The following is an 18,209-nucleotide window of genomic DNA, read 5'->3' as shown; positions in this document are numbered from 1 at the left end:
AGCTAAATGTTTCGCACGTTTTAGCAACTCGTTAAAACAGGACCTCAGCTTCACACAATGGCTTTGTGGCGGCAATTCTTTTATAATTCGTTTACCAGTGCGGTCCAGTGCGCTTAAAAACGACGGCAACAAGTACGTCGCTAAACCACACTTTCAGTGAGCAGTACATTTTTTTTCGCACGTGCGTAATAATTTTTTGTACATTTCTGCGCTGCCCAAAGCCGTCTTCTACAAAACAACAACATGAAATGTCAAAATACTGCATTTTCTGAAAGAACGCGTAACGAGTTTTTTTTTCGAGATTTCATGTGCACTCGCCTCGAGTAGAAACGCGTTTTCTTTTTGTTTCGCTTCTCTTACAATAAAATTCTAACTCCTTTTTTCATGAAAACGGATACCAGTTTTCGAAAACGCTCTCAAATGGGAGACAGAAACGCAGTTATAAACCCGGTTCGTTTTTACTATCGTTTTTTCTACAGAGCATAAAATCATATGTAAACGGTATAGTGGACGAATATTGTCCTTCGTTTTGGACTTTTTTTTTTTTTTTTTTTTTTTTTTTAATTTTTTCCTTTATTGATATTTACACACTTAGCATTACATAGGTGATTGGAATAAAAAAAGTAACAAGTGTTAATTTACAATTAAGTAACAGATGATAATAATTTCCATATAGCAAGTTTACATCAATAGTTTGGACTTTTAATAATCGAAATTAATACACGCAACAAAAAGAAATAAGCAACAAACACACGAAAAAAAAAAAGCGAATCTAGCACTATAATTCCTTACTTATTATCTGGGAGAATATATCCACTTCTTTTCGAAATATCTTTTCTTATTAATTTTCTTTTCAGTTTCATATTTAGTAAGTATTTTGTTCTGATAACCTTGAATTTTAGGATATGTTTGGTTTCTTCTGCAGTCCCACAAAAACAATTTTCCAATAATAATAAAATAATTTAGTAAATCAAGTGAAGGGCATTGTTTTAATATTATTCCAAACAAAACGTTTTGCAAAGTAAGACGAACTGCTTGATTTGATAAGAGGTACCAGTAAGATTCAAAATCATTCCAAAACTGCCTGACGCGGGAGCACTGGTAAAAAAAGTGATACAAAGTTTCTGGTTCCGCCTCACAGAAAGTACATAAATCATTTGTTCTGTAACAATTTGTGTAATTTCGTGTTCGTGTAAAGAATATTGTTAAGTACTTTGTACTGAAAGGCCTTTACATATGATTCGAGTACAACGGAATGAGGTAATGTGAAAAATTCTCGTAGTTGATCATCCGAAATATTGAAATCGCTTTTTCATTTATGAACAATATTAGGAGGCTGTGCTTTGTTCATAACAAGAAGCGAATAATAATCTTTTGATTTCTTTTTCTTCACGTCGAAGATGTTGTGGTCAATGAAAAATGAAGGAGATGTAAGTGGCGGGCATGCATATCTACCTTTTGAAAGGTTGGGTATAGAGTGGCGAAGGCCTGCCCATTGTAAAAAATTAGTTTTTCTTATTTTATATGAAACGCGGTCAAAGGAGTCAATATTGTTTAAATTGAATAGCAGATCCTTTATACAGATGATTCCAGATTCAACATAATTTTTGTAATAAACAGGCTTGTTGTCTATTCGTATTTCTTTGTTATTCCAAATGATGTTTTGCCAGTTCCTTTCGGTAGCAAAATTTTCGCGGAATTGCGACCACCACAATAACAGTTCACGATAAAACTGGGAAGAGATTGTATAATCGTTAACATCGTAGTTACAATTAAAAAAGAAAAGACCCCAATGGATTTTAATTGGTGTTTTAAGTACTGCTTCCATGTTCCATCATTGCCATTAAATATTCGTTTTAGCCATGCTAATCTTAAAGATTTAACCATGCTCTCTAGGTCGATCATTTTTAGGCCACCTTTCCCATATTCATTTATTGCTGACAAGCGTGTTACTTTGTCTGTTCCTTTCCACAGGAATTTAAATAGCAATTGATTCAATTGTTTAACAATTCGTTAGGTGTGGGCAAAAGCGAGCATGTGTAAACAAATTTTGGGATTAGAAATGATTTTATAATTGTCACCTTTCCGTAAATTGATAGGCCTCTTGAGGACCAAATGTTGATAAGCTTTTTGATGCTGTCCAATCTTTCAATGAAATTCTTTTCTTTAAGCAGTTCTGATCATAAGTGAAATACACTCCAAGGGCCTTAATCGGTTCATTCGGCCATTTGATTCCGAAGGGTTTCGTTTTGTTTTCCTGAGATGATCCAATCCACATGCCTTCGGTTTTTGTACAGTTTATCTCAAGTCCCGAAATCGCTTTAAAACTATCCAATAACTCAAACAATGTTTCTGCTGAATTAATGTCTGAGAGCACTGCAGTTGTATCATCTGCATATTGTAAAAGCTAGTCCTCTTCTCACATTATTCCTTTAATACTTTTGTTTTGACGCATAGCGATTGCCAGAGTTTCAACGACTAATATAAAAAGGTAAGGGGAGAGTGGATCTCCCTGCCGGACACCTCGCTCGAGCGTAAAATATCGTGAAGCAGTACCATTATTAATGGTGCAGCTTTGTATGTTTTTATAAAACGTTTTGACCAAGCGAATGAAGTCTGGGCCAAAATTAAAAGCTTCTAGGCATTTCAAAAGAAAATCCCACTCTACACTGTCAAAAGCTTTTTTGAAATCAATAAAAATCATGAGGCCTGGGATGTTTTCTTCGACAGTGTAGTCCATTACATCGTAAATAGATCGAATAGTTTCGCCTAAAATCTCAACGATAAGGCGCTTTGGTGATAAAAAATTAGTTTGAGTCTAAAACCTTAACTGGCTTGATCGCTAAGATCTATAAAAGGATTCATGTTGATCTATCCATGTACACACTTTGTTGAAATGGGGGGGGGGCTCTTCCCGTTAAGAATTGTTAACTGTATTTGTTTGCATTTAGCTTTATCTATGAGACAACCTATTCATACATTTTTTTTAATCATTTTTTTTTTTTTTTACTGTTCTTCAACTTTCGTTTTGTCTTCATTATCATTAGCTACAAAATGGTGTTAGTACACCAGTAGTAACTTGAACAGCGCGCTGAAGTAGGTTTGGATAACCAGCCTTTAATTAAAATTAGCATAGATATTTACGATTTTCTTTCTCTGTATAATCCGTAGTTTTTGTTTCGATCAAGAAGATATATCAAACACGAACGAAAGTGTTTCATCGGGATATCCAAACACCTCGAATTTCGTCAAAAATACTCCGCTGCGCGTCGTATTTTCAACGCTCTCCTTGGTGTTTGGATATCCCGATGCAAACACTTTCGTTCGTGTTTGATATATTACTCTAAAACATTGTGCAGTATAGTTTCACTACAATGGGCATTAGATGTTGTCTTTTATACCTTTTTTAAGAGTTTCGTCTTCACCGCTTGTTTTTGCGACAATTCCGCCAACATACCGAAAAAAATCACCAAAGTGATTCGAACTTCGTTTAGTATCCGCGATCCGAACTTCCTGACATGAAGAGTTCGGAATCTGGACCAAAATTCTCTACTTACTCCACGATCCGCTGAATATTCGAAATCCGCGCATCCGCTCAACGATCGCAAAAATCCACAATCCGTACGATTTTTAATGCCAAATCCGTCGATCCGCGAACCTATTCACCTCCTCCTTTAGAATGCTGCAACACACTGGGTCCAAACGCAAAATAAACCACGCAAACCGTGACAATTATTACAGTGGAACCCCGATATAACGATATGCCAACGGGGCAGTAAAATTACAGTGGAACCCCGATATAACGATATGCCAACGGGGCAGTAAAATTACAGTGGAACCCCGATATATCGGGGTTCCGTCCCATACATTTTACTTTTGCCGGGACATAACACATTCATCGTTATATCGGGAATATCGTTATATCGAAGATCGTTATATCGGGGTTCCACTGTATATCGTTATATCGAGGAATCGTTATATCGGGGTTCCGTCCCATACATTTTACTTTTGCCGGGACATAACACATTCATCGTTATATCGGGAATATCGTTATATCGAAGATCGTTATATCGGGGTTCCACTGTATTAAAGACGTTCAACTCCATAACCAACAGTATTCTCTTATTCATGTTTTCTCTTGGTTTCATACAAACAATGGCACTAAGTATTTTACTGTTATAAAATAATAATTCTTCTAGTATAAAATAATTCCATATTTCGACATTTTTGACCTTTTAAAAATATTACATCTGTCAAGGAGCGCACTGTAAAAAATTATTTTCCTATGTCTGATAATAATTTAAAACTTTATAGAAAAACATCTACTGAATTTTTTATACGCGTGTTCAATTTGTATGACTTTATAATATTTCACTCTAAATGCAGGACCACACGGCCGGGGATTATCCGTCCACGGGGGCTAGCCCATCGAAGGTAATTTCTAACATTTTTGCGCCCCCCAATCCCCGCTCCGTCTCCCCCTTCCTTCTTCTCTCCCCTCAAAAAGGCATTCAAGACGTATTCCTCTCTAAACCAATGTTTTTGAAGTGAGTACAGAGCCAAATGAAGGTCACACAGAGCCTGACCGAACGGAGTAAAACGTACGGAAGCTCTGGGTACTAGATAACGACGATATGGATTTTGCGAGCCAGTCTTGATGGGGAATGTCCGGACTACCGTCCATGCGTACCTTGCCACATTCCTTCGCCAGGAGTCCATCTTGGGTTTTTTATACAAGGCCTCAGTTCAAACTTATACATTCCTCCCATTAAAGATATGTTAAATACGTTTGTAAAATGGCACGTCTCCGTAATGCGAGTTAGTTTCGGGGAACGAACAAGCAGCTCACGCGCGTCTCCGCTGTTACGCCAAAAATTACGGATCATCTCTGGCGAGCTGCCGTGCACTCCAAGGTACTTATCGCATACTCGAGGGAAATTCTTAAAATTTTCCATTTCTCTCGCCGGTGGGTAATGATGAAGCCTGTGATCGTCGAATTCGATCAAAGTCGTCTTATTTCCGTACAGACTGCTTAGCCAGAATCCAATTTGTTGATCGCTATGTGGGTGACATACAACGCGCTGAGGATCTTGGGAAAGGAACCGCTCGATGACGTCAGAAGTAAACAAGATCCAGGCTTCGTCGACATAGATGATGTCCTTGAACGAGCAATGGTATGAACCCCAAACCAACGCTTTCCTCGGTCTGTGGTACAGCTCTGATTTGAGTTTTTCCAAACATAAAAAGTAATCATCGTCCATGTGAAGCATATATGCAAAGTCAAACTTTGCCTTTGCCCACATTATCTGATACAAGAATCGGATTCCGAAGATACGCGTGACTTCAAGCGACATGAATTCAATATCACCATAAGTCTCCTGCTCTTTGGCAAGTGCTCTTTCTTGTTCTTTTGACAGCCCAAGAGCGTCTGTGAAGAACCGACATTTAACCTACACATAGCAGAAAAATAAATGATAACCATCAGTACGATATATTCTTTAAACGAAGTTGAGAAAGCTGTGATCTCAACCGTAGTCAAAGGAGCCCTGTCTGGGATTTTAGCATATTTTTGAACAGCCAAACATTTTATTTGTGTCGTAGGAAACCTTTAAAATAATAGTCCAACTTTATTAAAAATTGCTATATTGGAGCAATGAAACTGTTAACAAGCATTTTTGGCTTCTGATGGCTAGGACGGAAATGGATTGCAACTTGAAAAATAACCTGCGATCAGGCGTTACTTGAAAAATTAAGGCTTAACTTTTCAAGTTGTTTCCGCGCGTCTTCAGAAAATCGATCATTATAGTCGAAGCTTGATTTCTATCTGCACATTTAGGTTATATCTTCTTTCAGGAGCTCCTGCTTCTTTTAGATGTTCAAAGATAATGTTTTTCATGGGTCAAGTTGCCTACCACTTATTATAGAACAGTTAAGACCAAAAAACGGCGAAATCCCCGTGACGTAGTTTAGACGTCTGCAAAACGATTCTTGTGACGTAGCTACTTTAAACCAATGAACTAATTAGACTCCGAGCTCAAGCTATGTTTTTATCAGTTATCAATGTCAATAGAATCCAAGAGCAAATAGTCTAACTGTTTTAACATAACTCCATGTAGCTGTTCTAGTAAACATGGAGTATTGATATAACTGATTTATTGACGGTTCTGTTTAAAAATATCTTTGGGCCATAATGCACGAGAGACCGAGCGCGCTTTGATGCCCTTATGTCGATCAATATATAGTAGGTGCCTGTATAGCCAATCACATTGCGAGTTCGCTGATAGCCACCCAATGGATTATGCTAATCTACTTTTGACAATATCTACGCCAAGTCACGTGGTTACAATGTCCTACGTAAACTTAGGGAGAGGATTTTGTTATCGGAAAGCTTTTGGCTTCTGGTAATCAAGGGCCTATTAAACAAAACCTCAACATCCTAAGGGCGGGATTGGAGGGAGAGGTGAGGGAGTTAGGGGTAGGGAGAGTGGGCCTATATCGGAAGTTAACTGTAGCTGCTTTCAAACTCACCTCAATGCCATCACATTTTTTCCACCAAGTGTCTCTTATCGCCTTTCTTCTATCGTACCTTGAAGGGGCTGTTGTCACAATCAACAACAACAAAACAGATTCTTTGTTCCGGACCTCTTGTAAATCAGTCACATTTAACATGGGCGCAGCTTTTCTTTGCAGGGTCGACCCTTTAGGGTTTGACTTTTGTCCTGTCTCCTTGACCTTTGACGCATTGGAAAACATCTCCCTAAGCGGCTGTAAGCGAGCGTAGTTTATGGCTGACTCCCCAGTGAACTGTCTCCTTAACGTCCAGGGAGAAAAGCTGTAGTTGATGATGATAAAGAAAATAACCAGAAGCGCCGCTAGACTAAAACACCCTACGCCAACATTGCAACGACATGGTCTCCTCGAGAGAGGAATACGCATGAAAATGCCAGACAGCGCCATAAGGAAGGTTTATCGTCGTTGATGGGTAAAACGTTTAGGCTTATAGGTTGTACTGAATTTTCCACACAGCACCAACAAAACTACCTGCAAGAAACAATTGGTGTCAACTATTGCATGAAACGAACTCACAGGAGCATGATTTGAGGTCCCAGGGGGGGTACTTGCAGTATACTTGACGGGGAGGTTCGACGTATCTTTTGGGTTGAAAATTTACACCCTCGGTATTTTTTTGGGTCAAGAGATCTGTCATGTATTTTTTTAGGTCTTAAAGTCTTTTCATTGAATAAATCAGTATCGAGGCGCTATGTCTTGTACTTTTGGGGGTAGAGAATTTTGATGCCAGGTATTTTTTTGGGTGTAAAATTTCAGGCTCGTGTATTTTTTTTGGGTTCGCAATATGAAGCTCCGTCGGACCCCTCCCGGGGTTTGGCCATAGCTTTGTCACGGATTTTACCAATTTTTTGAACAGCCAAAATTTGTATTTGTGTTGCAGGCAACCTAGAAATAGTAGTACATTTTTTTATTAAAAATTGCCTTACCTACAAGCGTCTTTGGCTGCAGACAGGCTAGGATGGAAATGAATTGCAAATTGAAAAATTAAGGCTTAACTTTTCAAGTTGTTTCCGCGCGTCTTCAAAAAATCCATATTTATAGTCGAAGCTTGATTTCTATTCGCAAATTTATGTTATATGTAGTAGATAAAATATGAGCGGGAGATCTGTATGGGTGTTTACAATGGCGAGCCGATAGGCGAGCCATTGTTAACGGCCACAGATCGGACGCGAATATTTTATTCTACTTGTGAAATGAAAACAATAAATTGAATGCAAAGTTTTGTTATGCGAATCAGTAGAGATCTGTATCAAAAGTTAATGAATACTAATTAGCTGAGCAGGAGTCTGTATCAAAAGTTAATTCTATTGTTTGATTTGTATTGGGGTTTACAGTTGTGTACATGTGATCTGAATACAGTGATGGGATTGGTTTGCACCCTCATGAATAGTTAATAAAGTTACTGTTAACAATTCTCTTTAGTCATTATTTATTCTTTATCCTAACCAAATTCCCCGATTTACGATACAGACTGTGTCGATGATTTCCGATATTTCTACTGGTTATATTTAATTTAATACAGCTAGATTTCAAGCTTGGATATCGAGCATTAACTTAGACGCGTTTCGGCAAATACATGTAGTAACAGGCCAATTTTGTAGGAATTTAACTTAATGGCTGAGCGGGACGTGTCCTGCTACGTACCTTCCGGGATCCTTTATATCAAGTGGACCAAAATATCGTCAAGAAACATGGGTTTCATTTCACTCACTTGCTTACCGGCAGAACTCAAAGTTATTACAAAATGGACGATAACCATAAACAAGTTATAGCCAATAGTATTTCGACAAATCAGTTTGACTTACTTGAGCTAAGCAAATAGAGGAAATTGTAAGGATATTACTTTTCGCTTCGACTTCTTATCAATGGACTTGTTTCAAAAAACAGGTGCAAAACACATATACAGCTAGCTTCGAGTTACCAAAACATTGCATTTTACTTAAGATTTAATTTTTTAACGAAACATGTTCCATAACACGATCGCCGGAGAACAATTTCAAAAGTCAATCTGAACACAAAATATATTTTTTTGTTCGCTTTACTTTGTATCTCCGGGCCAAGTTTCAAGTCCTCATACCATAAATTGCTTATATTCACGATAATCTACGCCTGAATTTGTACTGAATCTTGATCGTCCAGGATAACCGATCATTCAGTGTTTTCCTAAAGTTTTCCGGTCGCTTTTTGCCTTACAGAGTAAAACATAATTCCGTGTCATTTTTTCTTCCTAACGAAAAGCCAGTTTGCCGTGTAACTGTTAAACATCTCGAGTATGCCTGTAAACTGATTAATAGATTCGACACGTTACCCGTTTGATTTGTTGCCATGTGATTCTCTGCATGTGATTTTACTTACTACTTGGAGGCAAGCGTGGCCGAGTGGTTTAGGGCGCTGGTGTTGTAATCCGGAGGTCACCGGTTCGAGGCCTGTCCTTGCCACTAGCTGGATTTGTTTCTCGGTTGTCCCGAGCTCAAATCCTCGACCACGCTTTGTATATAGCCAACTGGTCTGCCTCCTGCCAGTTGGGATTTTTAACCTTGTTATGTTCATTTATAAATTATTTATTCAGTGGCATGCCTGTAAACTAGCTATCTCGTTGAGATATGAAGCTAAGTGCATGACCACTATAAACACATACTTTTCTCAGACTCATTTTCTTGGTGTTATACTGAATACGAACTCCACGTCTGGCATTTTGTTTGGGATTGATCAAAAAGCACTTCTGCCTGAAAATTTTTCGCATGAAGTTAAACGCTTTTTGAATTTTTTGGTATTAACTTTGGCCTAACTCACCACGCGAAGGTCTTTAATTTCACATGAAGGCACTTGAGAGCTATTCCGTGGCAAATACTGTTAGAAAAAAAATGCAAAATGCCGATTCCTACTAAGCAAGATGTTTGTAAAGATATAGTCGATATTCAGTTGTACAAGTAGATGCGATTCTCTTAATTTTTTGGTCTCTTTAAATTGTTATTGTTTTTTTTAATTAGTGCTACACCAGTAAACTTCTTAGATTTTTACTCCGCATTACAAATTCATGTTCGGTACATATCACTTCAATAACTTGAACACAATTAGCGTTGTTAGGTTTGGCTAAAAACTTACTACGATTGATGTGAGCAGCGCTTTCCCCCTTTTTTCTGGCTCAACATTGGAGCTGCTCTTTGAGTGAGTCAATTGAGAGCTGGCTTGAGTGTAAACCTAGCAACTGCTAAGCTGATTCAACAAATCGGAACTGCATGTGCCAGACTACATGAAGTGTCTGATCAAATAACAAAAGAAAACGATGTTTTTAAAAATAAGAGCAAACATTACCCAATGTATTAAGCTCCTCACTTTCCGTAACTAAAGAACTCGTTGATTAGCTGCATTCGATTAAAGTTTTGGTCATTTGTGTTTAATTTAACTTCTCTTTAAAATTAGCACTCCTAACACCTTTTAAACCCCCCTTTTTGTGCGTGCGTATTTTTTGTATTTATTATTTTTATATTCATGTTGCATCACAATATCAACAACCAATTGCATTTGCATTTTAAAACACGTTTGCCAGTTTTGTGATTTGTTTTGTATAGACCAGAAAATTTGTATGAAAAGAACTTTTGTTCAGCTTTAAAATATGTGAACAAAATAGCTCTGTATAATTATAAGGTTTGAGATTTTGCTATGGCTTTGCTGGTGCGAAAACTTTTCGGGACCTACGAGAAACGGATCCCTGCTCACTGATTATGAAATGTACACCAGCAGAATTTAAAATCTTAGCTTGTGGATAAAGGAGTTAGTTTTTATTTTAGGTACTGTATCGTTTAATTGGTATGCAGGACTTGATTAGGATTTTCCAATCGATTGTTGCTATTGACTTAGTAGCTTAACTTAAAATGCAAAGTACAATTACAAAATTCAAAAGTTTTTTTTTCTTACATGGGGATACTTTTCGGGAAGCTAGGGCCTTTTTTTTCGAAAGGACTTTTGCGCTGGTTAAAAAATTGTCCAGCTTTTAAACGAAGACAGCTATTTCTTCAAGAGAGTACTCTCTTAAATTTACAATTACCTAGCCAACAGAAAGCTAAACTTGTTTTTGGTTTTGGCTCGCTATTACTCTCACCTACAACTTTGCGTTTTTGACAAAAAGTCAATCATACATTAAAAGTCCTTAAAAGCAGCCCTGCTCCAGCATTACACGTTTACAGATAAGTGATATGCGTGACGGGTTTGTCTAGTGTAGCAAACATTTTAAATTGACCCATTTACTGTATCATTTTACAAACTCAATCGAAATTCGTTTACACGAAATTTGTACAAGCAAGCCTTTGCACGCAAAAGCTTATAAGATATCGAAGAAAGTTTGTTGAATAATACCGTCAATAAATTTATTACTGGAGATTGAATGGAGTTCATTTTTGTTTCTAATCAAACGTCTGAGTGAAAAGTGGACGACCGCTCGGTAGGATTCCATATTTATTAAACTGGACGATGCAAAGTCCTTTTACCAATAAATCGCGACTTTCTGAGAAAATGTTTGAAGATCATAGAAATGATTTTGTAAAGACTTCAATAAGGTCTGGCAAAGTTTCAGAAAAGTTGGAACAAAAATAGCAAGCCACCACGTGCAAACAATCATACAATTACTGTATACGATTTCAGCTTTTCGGGCTATCTACTGATTGAACGGCCGTTAACACAGCAAATTCGGTTGGTAAATTAGTAGAAAATACAAAAGTTTGTGTGCCAATCACATTCGAGAAAACTATCATTTTCATGATTAAAGTTTAAGACGTTTTGCTATTAAAATAACGCTATTCGTGAGGCCTTTGATGCTCAGAAAACTCTTCAAATATTTCTATGATATTGTTCTCGCACAACTAAAATACCCGTTAAAACGACTGAAGCTTAGGAGAAATGTATATCTTGCATACATCGGCTAAATAGAGGTCTCATTCGTTTAGTATATTCCAGCAGTTAAATCCAAGCCTAAAATATGCTTTCTGAAAGTTGTATTGCTTAAGCAACCTTATAAAAGAACTTTCAATTAATCCTTTTTAAACGAAAGCAATATCGATTTCCTCAAAACTCCGTTTACGCACGATTTGTTAGCCTAGTTTACTTGAACGGAGGTGGAATTAAGTACTCCAATTTCGGCACAGTCGATAGAAATGTTCACAGCATCAGTTAGGAAATCGAAAAGTACACTAAAATTAACTGTAATGTGTCTTTTACTAGCGTTTTTGTAATAACCGCGAATTTAAGTTTTCGAGATCCGCAAGATCGGACCGCAAGCCTAAAAAAAACCTTGTAGCATTAATTTTTCGCAAATCATGTAACGAGTTGACTTACCTTTAATCCTGGATCATCTATTAAAGAAAATGCGAAGTGATTTGGACCAAATGTGTTATTTTAACTGACTCCTGAAGCTTAACAGGAGGCGTTAAAACTGCATTGACTACTCTCGTTGATTGACTAATGATAAATATTCCGCGTTGTGGTGCAAAAATTAATGTACAATATTTCAGCTGCGTAATGGTGGTTTTTTATTGTTTTGTTAGACATTAGGGTGACCACATGTGATAAACCCTACTGGGTTTTTAACTTGCTGAGATTATTTTGGGCTGGTTTTTAATTTTCCAAGCAAAAAAATGACCATCACTTGGAATATCTTTTCACATTTGCATCACAATACGTTTTTCTTGTAATTTTACTAACCACTTTTAAAATTTCGCAAATTTTCGAAGAGTACATTTCTCGTCATTAAGCGAATTTTATTCCCATTTCTTGTATTAATTAATGAGCGACTTTCTTTTTTTGCGACTTCACAAAAACATCGCGAAAAACGCGATGTTTTCATGTCACAAGGTATCCAAGCCAATTAATCTCTTTCTCAGTGGATGTAAGGTGGCTATTATCGGTTTCCATCTCCTATACTTTGACATGTCAGTACTACAAATCTTTATCAGTTGATGCTACAAAAATGGTATCGAATAAATGCCCAAGGATTGGTGAATATGTTGCGGTTATTTTATTAACGTCACCGGTTACCATAGCAACAGTATAACTGTTAAAATCTTCGTTAAGTGCTTATTACTAAAAAAACGAGCCAGGTGACCCCCATTTTTTATTATTGAACATTGATCAGCATGTTAAGATACAACCTTCTGCGAAGTTAAAGAAATTTTTTCCTGTCTGATCACTTATGTCCAGGCTTGAACGCAAGTATTGTTTAATGAGTACTTCATGTTTGACTGTGTTATTTGACATTTCCATATTACTTCATATTTGACAGATTTTGGTGCCCCTGTTTTGGTGAACTTTTATTAATGAGGACACTTTGTGATGCCTGTCATGAGGAACGTGCATCTCATTTGCGTTCAATCCTGGACATATCTGGAGGTTTGAATCTTTTTCTTAATTTCTACCCCTGGGGGCTATACAAGCAAAACTGCTGTATTTTAAGGTGGGGAAGGGGGTGGGAGGTACATGAAGAGACTACCTGTCTTTTTGCAGAGTGGTGGGCCCTGTCTGAGTATTATGTTTTGACCATTTCCCTAAGTTTTCCTTTTTGCGCCATAGTGTATACCAAGCCACATTCCCTCCTTAGGCGTCCATCTTGGGTTCGTTATACACGGCCTTAATTCAAACTTATAGTATCCAGTTATCTTAGATATGTTAAATACATTCGGGAAACGACACGTCTCTGTAATACGAGTTAGCTTTAGTGAACTGTTGCTTTTAAGCGCGTCTCCGCTGTCACGCCAGAAGTCACGCATCATTCCTGGCGAGGCTCCATGTATCCCAAGGTAGCTGTCACACACTCGAGTTAAACCACTGAATTTCACACTAAGTCTTGTTGCCGGTGGATAAAGGTGTAGTCTGTGATCATCAAAATGAACTAAGCTGTCATTTTTGCTGTACAGTTTGTTTATCCAAACTGGAATCTGCTGATCTGCATGAGGGTGACATAAAATGCGCTGAGGATCTTGGGAAAGAAAACGCTCGATGACGTCATACGTCAACAAAATCCACGCTTCGTCGGCATAAATTATATCCCGAAACATGCAATGATATGATCCCCAAATCAACGCTCTTCTTGGTCTGTAGTGCAGCTCTGCTTGGAGTTTTTCCAAACATATAAAGTAGTCATCGTCGGCTCGAAGTAAATACACGAAGTTGAACTTCGCTGCCGCTCACATTATGTGGTATAGATAACGAAGACCGAACACCCGCGTACTTTCAAGAGCCTGGAATTCAATATCTCTGTGTGTCCTCTGCTCTGTGGAGAGTTGTCTTTCTTGTTCCTTGGACAGCTGGAGGCCATCTGTGAAGAACTTGCATTGCACCTACAAATACATGACAGCGATAAATATTGCGCATTGAACAACGCTCTGTGGAAATGTCCGTATCAGCGAGGTAGGAATTAAAGGGGCAGTGTCAACAAAATTTAGTGCTTTAACCACCCCCCCCAACACTGAAAATCCAATGAAGGTTTTGGTAACTTAATTGGAATTTCCACTAATAGTGGCCCTAGCCATGCTAAAATGTACTGCACTTTTCGACATAAAAATCGTTAGAAAGTAATGTGGCTACAGACTGGTAGGAAAGAAGCGGCCTAAAACTTGAAAAAAAACGGGCCGACTTTTTCAGTTTGACAGTTTATTTGGAAGAAAATTTCTTAAAAACTATCGATAATGGTTTATTCACATCTTGTAGAATGATTTATGCCTTTCATTTGTTGTTCAAAGGTTTTTTGTCGATCAGTGAGTGCACCCTGATAATTCTAGCATAGTTTACACAAAAACGTAGAAGTCTTCTCGTGACACTGCCCCTTTTAAATGAAGGGAGATGAAAGGTAAATAATAATGATGATGATGATGATGATGATGATGATGATGATGAATTGGTGGTTTTTTGGAGGGAGGAAACCTTCGGAGCAAGGACGAGAACCAACAACAAACTCAACCCACGTATGGCATCGGGCCGGAATCGAACCCGGGCCACATTGGTGGGAGGCGAGCGCTCTCACCACTGCGCCACCCCCGCTCCCCTATTACTGTCCGTATTATGGAGGTTTCCGTAAGGAGATGCTCGACGTTTCCTTAAAACTCACCTCAATGCCATCACATTTCTTCCACCAAGTTTCCCTTATCGCTTCTCTTCTTTTGTACCTCGAGGGAGCTGTCGAAACGATCACCAATAACAAAACAGATACCTTGTTGTCGACCTCTTGTAAATCACTCAGACGTAACATAGAGGCGGCCTTTGTTTGCCATGTGTGTTCGTGGTTTGACCTTTGCCCTGTGTCCTTGACCTTTGACGCGTTGGCAAACATCTCTCTAAGCGGTTGTAAATGATCGTACTTTCTAGCTGGCCTGTTAAGGAGCCCGCGCAGGGGTCTTGGATAGTATTTGTCGTTGACATTTACAAGAAAAGTTACTATCAGAGCTGTTAGGGAAAATATACCTAAAGTGTAGAAACAGCGTTTAGTCTGTAAGAGAGGATTTCCCGTAAACATTATGGTTAACAACCACCATGAAGATTCACCGAAAATCCATCTTGCTACTTGGTAGGGATTAGTTTTGTCGACCCAAAACCAACCATTCCTGCAAGATTGAAGAAACGTCATTAGTATATGATATCGCAAAACTCAGGAGCCTGCAAAACTTCATTTTTGCCATACTTTCAAACTGTCTTAAATACGGATTTTTTTGTCAAACTTCGTTTACAGGTAACCAAGCAAACCAACGTACTTTAAATATAAGAAAATTGAGAATGAAGGAATATAAAAGCAGTCACGAGTTTAACTTTCTAAAGGTTTCAAGGAAATACAAGGATTTTTTTAACCAACAAGGAAACCAGTCTTGTTCTATAAGTGTTGCTATAGTAACAAATGAGGGGAGATTTTTTTCAATACTTTCAACACATAAGCTGTTTGCGAGAGTCAATGTGCTTTATCATATAGTTATGTAGTTGGGAGAAGTTTAAAGGAGAACTTCATTCCAAAATGGCAAGGTAATACAAAGATACGTTTTCACCAGAATTTTAGCTTCCAAAGAGTATCCCTTGTGTGAAGTAGTTCAAAAATAACCGGCCGCCGCCATCATGGAGTAACTTAGCAGCCTGGCGATGTATGCGTGACGTCAAAGAGCTCGACTTTTTTAACAATCTCTTGGAGCTCAGTTTGTGCAAAATGATGCTGCTTTATAATGTATTCTAACCTCGTTAATAATTCATCAAGTTAAACAACGGAATTACAGTGAAGGTGGTTTGGATACGTAGTCTCTGAATAAGCAAACATTTTTGCGATTTTATCTTTTTTCAGTTCTGTATAATACCAGATCTGTTTTCCAATGGACTGTTCCGTTTTATTTCACAAAAACAGCACGCGCATAGAAATTTATTTTTTTTTAGCAAGAATAGCTCCAGAATTTACTTATACATACAGTTTTCAAGGGTGATTTGAATCAGACTCTCACGAGAAAAAGAATTTGTTTTAGTACAGTGGGACCACTTTATAACGAAGTCCCGGTAAAACGAACGATGTTTTCAGCCCAGCGAAAGTTACTCACAGTAAAATGTATTGGAGCAGAGTCCTGGTATAACGAAACTCTGTAATAATAAACACATATTCCCAGAATCTAATTGGCAGTTCGTTTAATCGGGGTTTTACTGTATAACTGTATTATCACTGTATTATTAGCGTTGTTTTTATTGTAAAATTTTTAACTGAATGGAAACACCGTACCAAAATAAAGTTTTGCTACTACTTACTGGTGACTGGTGAGTTATTCTCCCCTTTTCACATTCACAGCTAACCGCAGTGAAGGTCACTGTTTGTTTAACCGCTCGCCTTTCAAGAACTTTAGCTGTTAGCAGAGATATTTGCCAATCTTGCAAGTTCGCGAAAATACGCGCCCAAATAGCCGAAGACTTACCATAACACACGCAACACAAATGCAAATTATAGAGCGCTTTCCGTTGTTTTGTATTTAGAAATTTTTGAATGATAATTTAATTTTTAATGTCAAATATGAATTTGTTTGAAAACACGTGATGTATTGTCTTCGCGTTAGATGGAAGATCTTAACGACCAAATATTCTTATGGCTGACATTTTTTTACGATATTAGATTAACGTTAGGGGAGGAATAAAATAGGTGAAATTAATACACATCAACAGACAGGCTAGCATATTTTGGTGTCGATCTCAGTACAAATTATTTATCTTCATTAAATCTTAATTTTGCATTCCTCATTTCAAGTCCACGAACCCTGCCACTTAATAGTCCCTTTGTCTTCACAATCTCTTATACGTTAACGGGAACCTCCACTGGAAAATCTCTGACTGCGAGATTAGATTTCATTAAACAGCAAAGAGATAACGGGCGAATTATAGTGCTTATTTTTTAAAGGACTATGTCACGGATTTTTACAGGTTATATATTTATTAGATGTTCACTGAAGATAATGTTTGTTTAGGGTTAAGTTGCCTACCACTGATTTCAGAACAGTTTACACCAAAAATCTGCGAAATCCCAGTGACATAGTCCCTTTAATTCCACTTCAAATTGTACTCACTCACTAGTCTTAATGTAGAGTTGTTCCTTGTTATCTGGTAACTGAATTGGATTGCTAATCAAATGACATGGGCTTTGCAGGCTACTTTCTTTCAGAAGGCAGATACGATAAAGAAAAAATAAACGTAATTAAAAGTTGCGTGCTATGAGCCTATCAACATTTCAATTTGTTTTCACCCGCGCAGTAGCAAGCGTCATAATAAGCAAACACTATTAGTTGTCTAGAAGAAAACATGCTTGTAGCCTACTTTAGCAGGTGCCGTATTAATACATAGAATCGCTTCTCATTTACCCACTAAAATGCAAATTAACGAGGCAGCACGATGGCTCTTTTGAATTGAATTACAGTCGAAGCTCTCTTAACGGACACTCTCGTAAGCGGATAGCTCTACTTACGGCCACCTTGTTTGAAATCCCGTTTTAACTCCCATACAAACTCTGTGTTTTCTACGTTCTTGTAAGCGGACATTCCCGTAAGCGGCCGCGGACACTTTCAGAGATTACGACTTAGACTTTTTCTTTGTTTTAAAGCTCCCGTAAGCGGACACCCCAAACAAAATCCTATTAAAAACCTCTGTATTTTGCTTATATCGACCAACTTCACATTGCCGTTCGTTTCAATGATTTTACAGTAATTACAGAACCATGTTTCAGTGTTTGTTTTGTCCTCATCCACGCCCGTCCGGTTATTGTTAGCTGGGTAAGCTCCCATAAGCGGCCATCTATCCCCAACAACTCTAGTGGCCGCTTACTAGAACCATTCTCGTAAGCGGCCAGCTCCAGTTACGGACACTTTATTCGCGTCCCGAGGGTGTCCGCTTACGAGAGCTTCGACTGTATTCCGTTTCACTTATTCGTTTGGGTCGCCCACTACCTCTTGGAACGAAAATGCCATTGGCTCTTAAAACAATAGACAACAGGTCAACACATTTTCTCAAGTTCTAGTGTTTATAGGGAGCAAATCAAAGTAGAGAATGCAGACATGTTACTGTTGTATCACCGCATATTTCTAATTTTTAACAAGTCTTGAAGTATTCAGGTGAATTTGTAGTGCAAATGAAAATGAAAATTATGATTA

The 18,209-nt window shown here is 38.0% G+C and overlaps 1 protein-coding gene across 2 annotated transcripts; it reads right to left on the bottom strand.

The window, feature by feature from the left end:
- Nucleotides 1-4,090: 4,090 nt before the first annotated feature.
- On the bottom strand, nucleotides 4,091-17,972 carry LOC144638209 (beta-1,3-galactosyltransferase sqv-2-like). Of its 2 annotated transcripts, XM_078497414.1 has the most exons (6): nucleotides 17,776-17,972; nucleotides 16,327-17,220; nucleotides 14,666-15,158; nucleotides 11,902-13,898; nucleotides 6,529-7,041; nucleotides 4,091-5,450 (listed from the first exon to the last, which is right to left on the bottom strand). In XM_078497414.1, exons 5-6 carry the CDS (start codon nucleotides 6,955-6,957, stop codon nucleotides 4,674-4,676), a joined length of 1,206 nt encoding a protein of 401 aa, XP_078353540.1. In that variant the 5' UTR covers nucleotides 6,958-7,041; nucleotides 11,902-13,898; nucleotides 14,666-15,158; nucleotides 16,327-17,220; nucleotides 17,776-17,972; the 3' UTR covers nucleotides 4,091-4,673. The 2 variants fall into 2 exon arrangements, with proteins under 2 accessions (XP_078353540.1, XP_078353539.1); XM_078497413.1 differs by having other exon boundaries at nucleotides 16,327-17,972.
- Nucleotides 17,973-18,209: the final 237 nt, after the last annotated feature.

This window comes from Oculina patagonica, chromosome 14, assembly GCF_052425735.1.
Source record: "Oculina patagonica isolate OP01 chromosome 14, crgOcupat, whole genome shotgun sequence".
Classification (NCBI taxonomy): Eukaryota; Metazoa; Cnidaria; class Anthozoa; order Scleractinia; family Oculinidae; genus Oculina; species Oculina patagonica.
This window is presented reverse-complemented; position numbering and strand designations above follow the sequence as displayed.

Coding starts and splice junctions, on each gene's coding strand:
- LOC144638209 (XM_078497413.1), bottom strand. CDS start 6,957: ATGGCGCTGTCTGGCATTTTCATGCGTATTCCTCTCTCGAGGAGACCA. Junction 5,451..6,528: donor AAAAATGTGATGGCATTGAG/GTGAGTTTGAAA, acceptor TGCTATGTGTAG/GTTAAATGTCGGTTCTTCAC.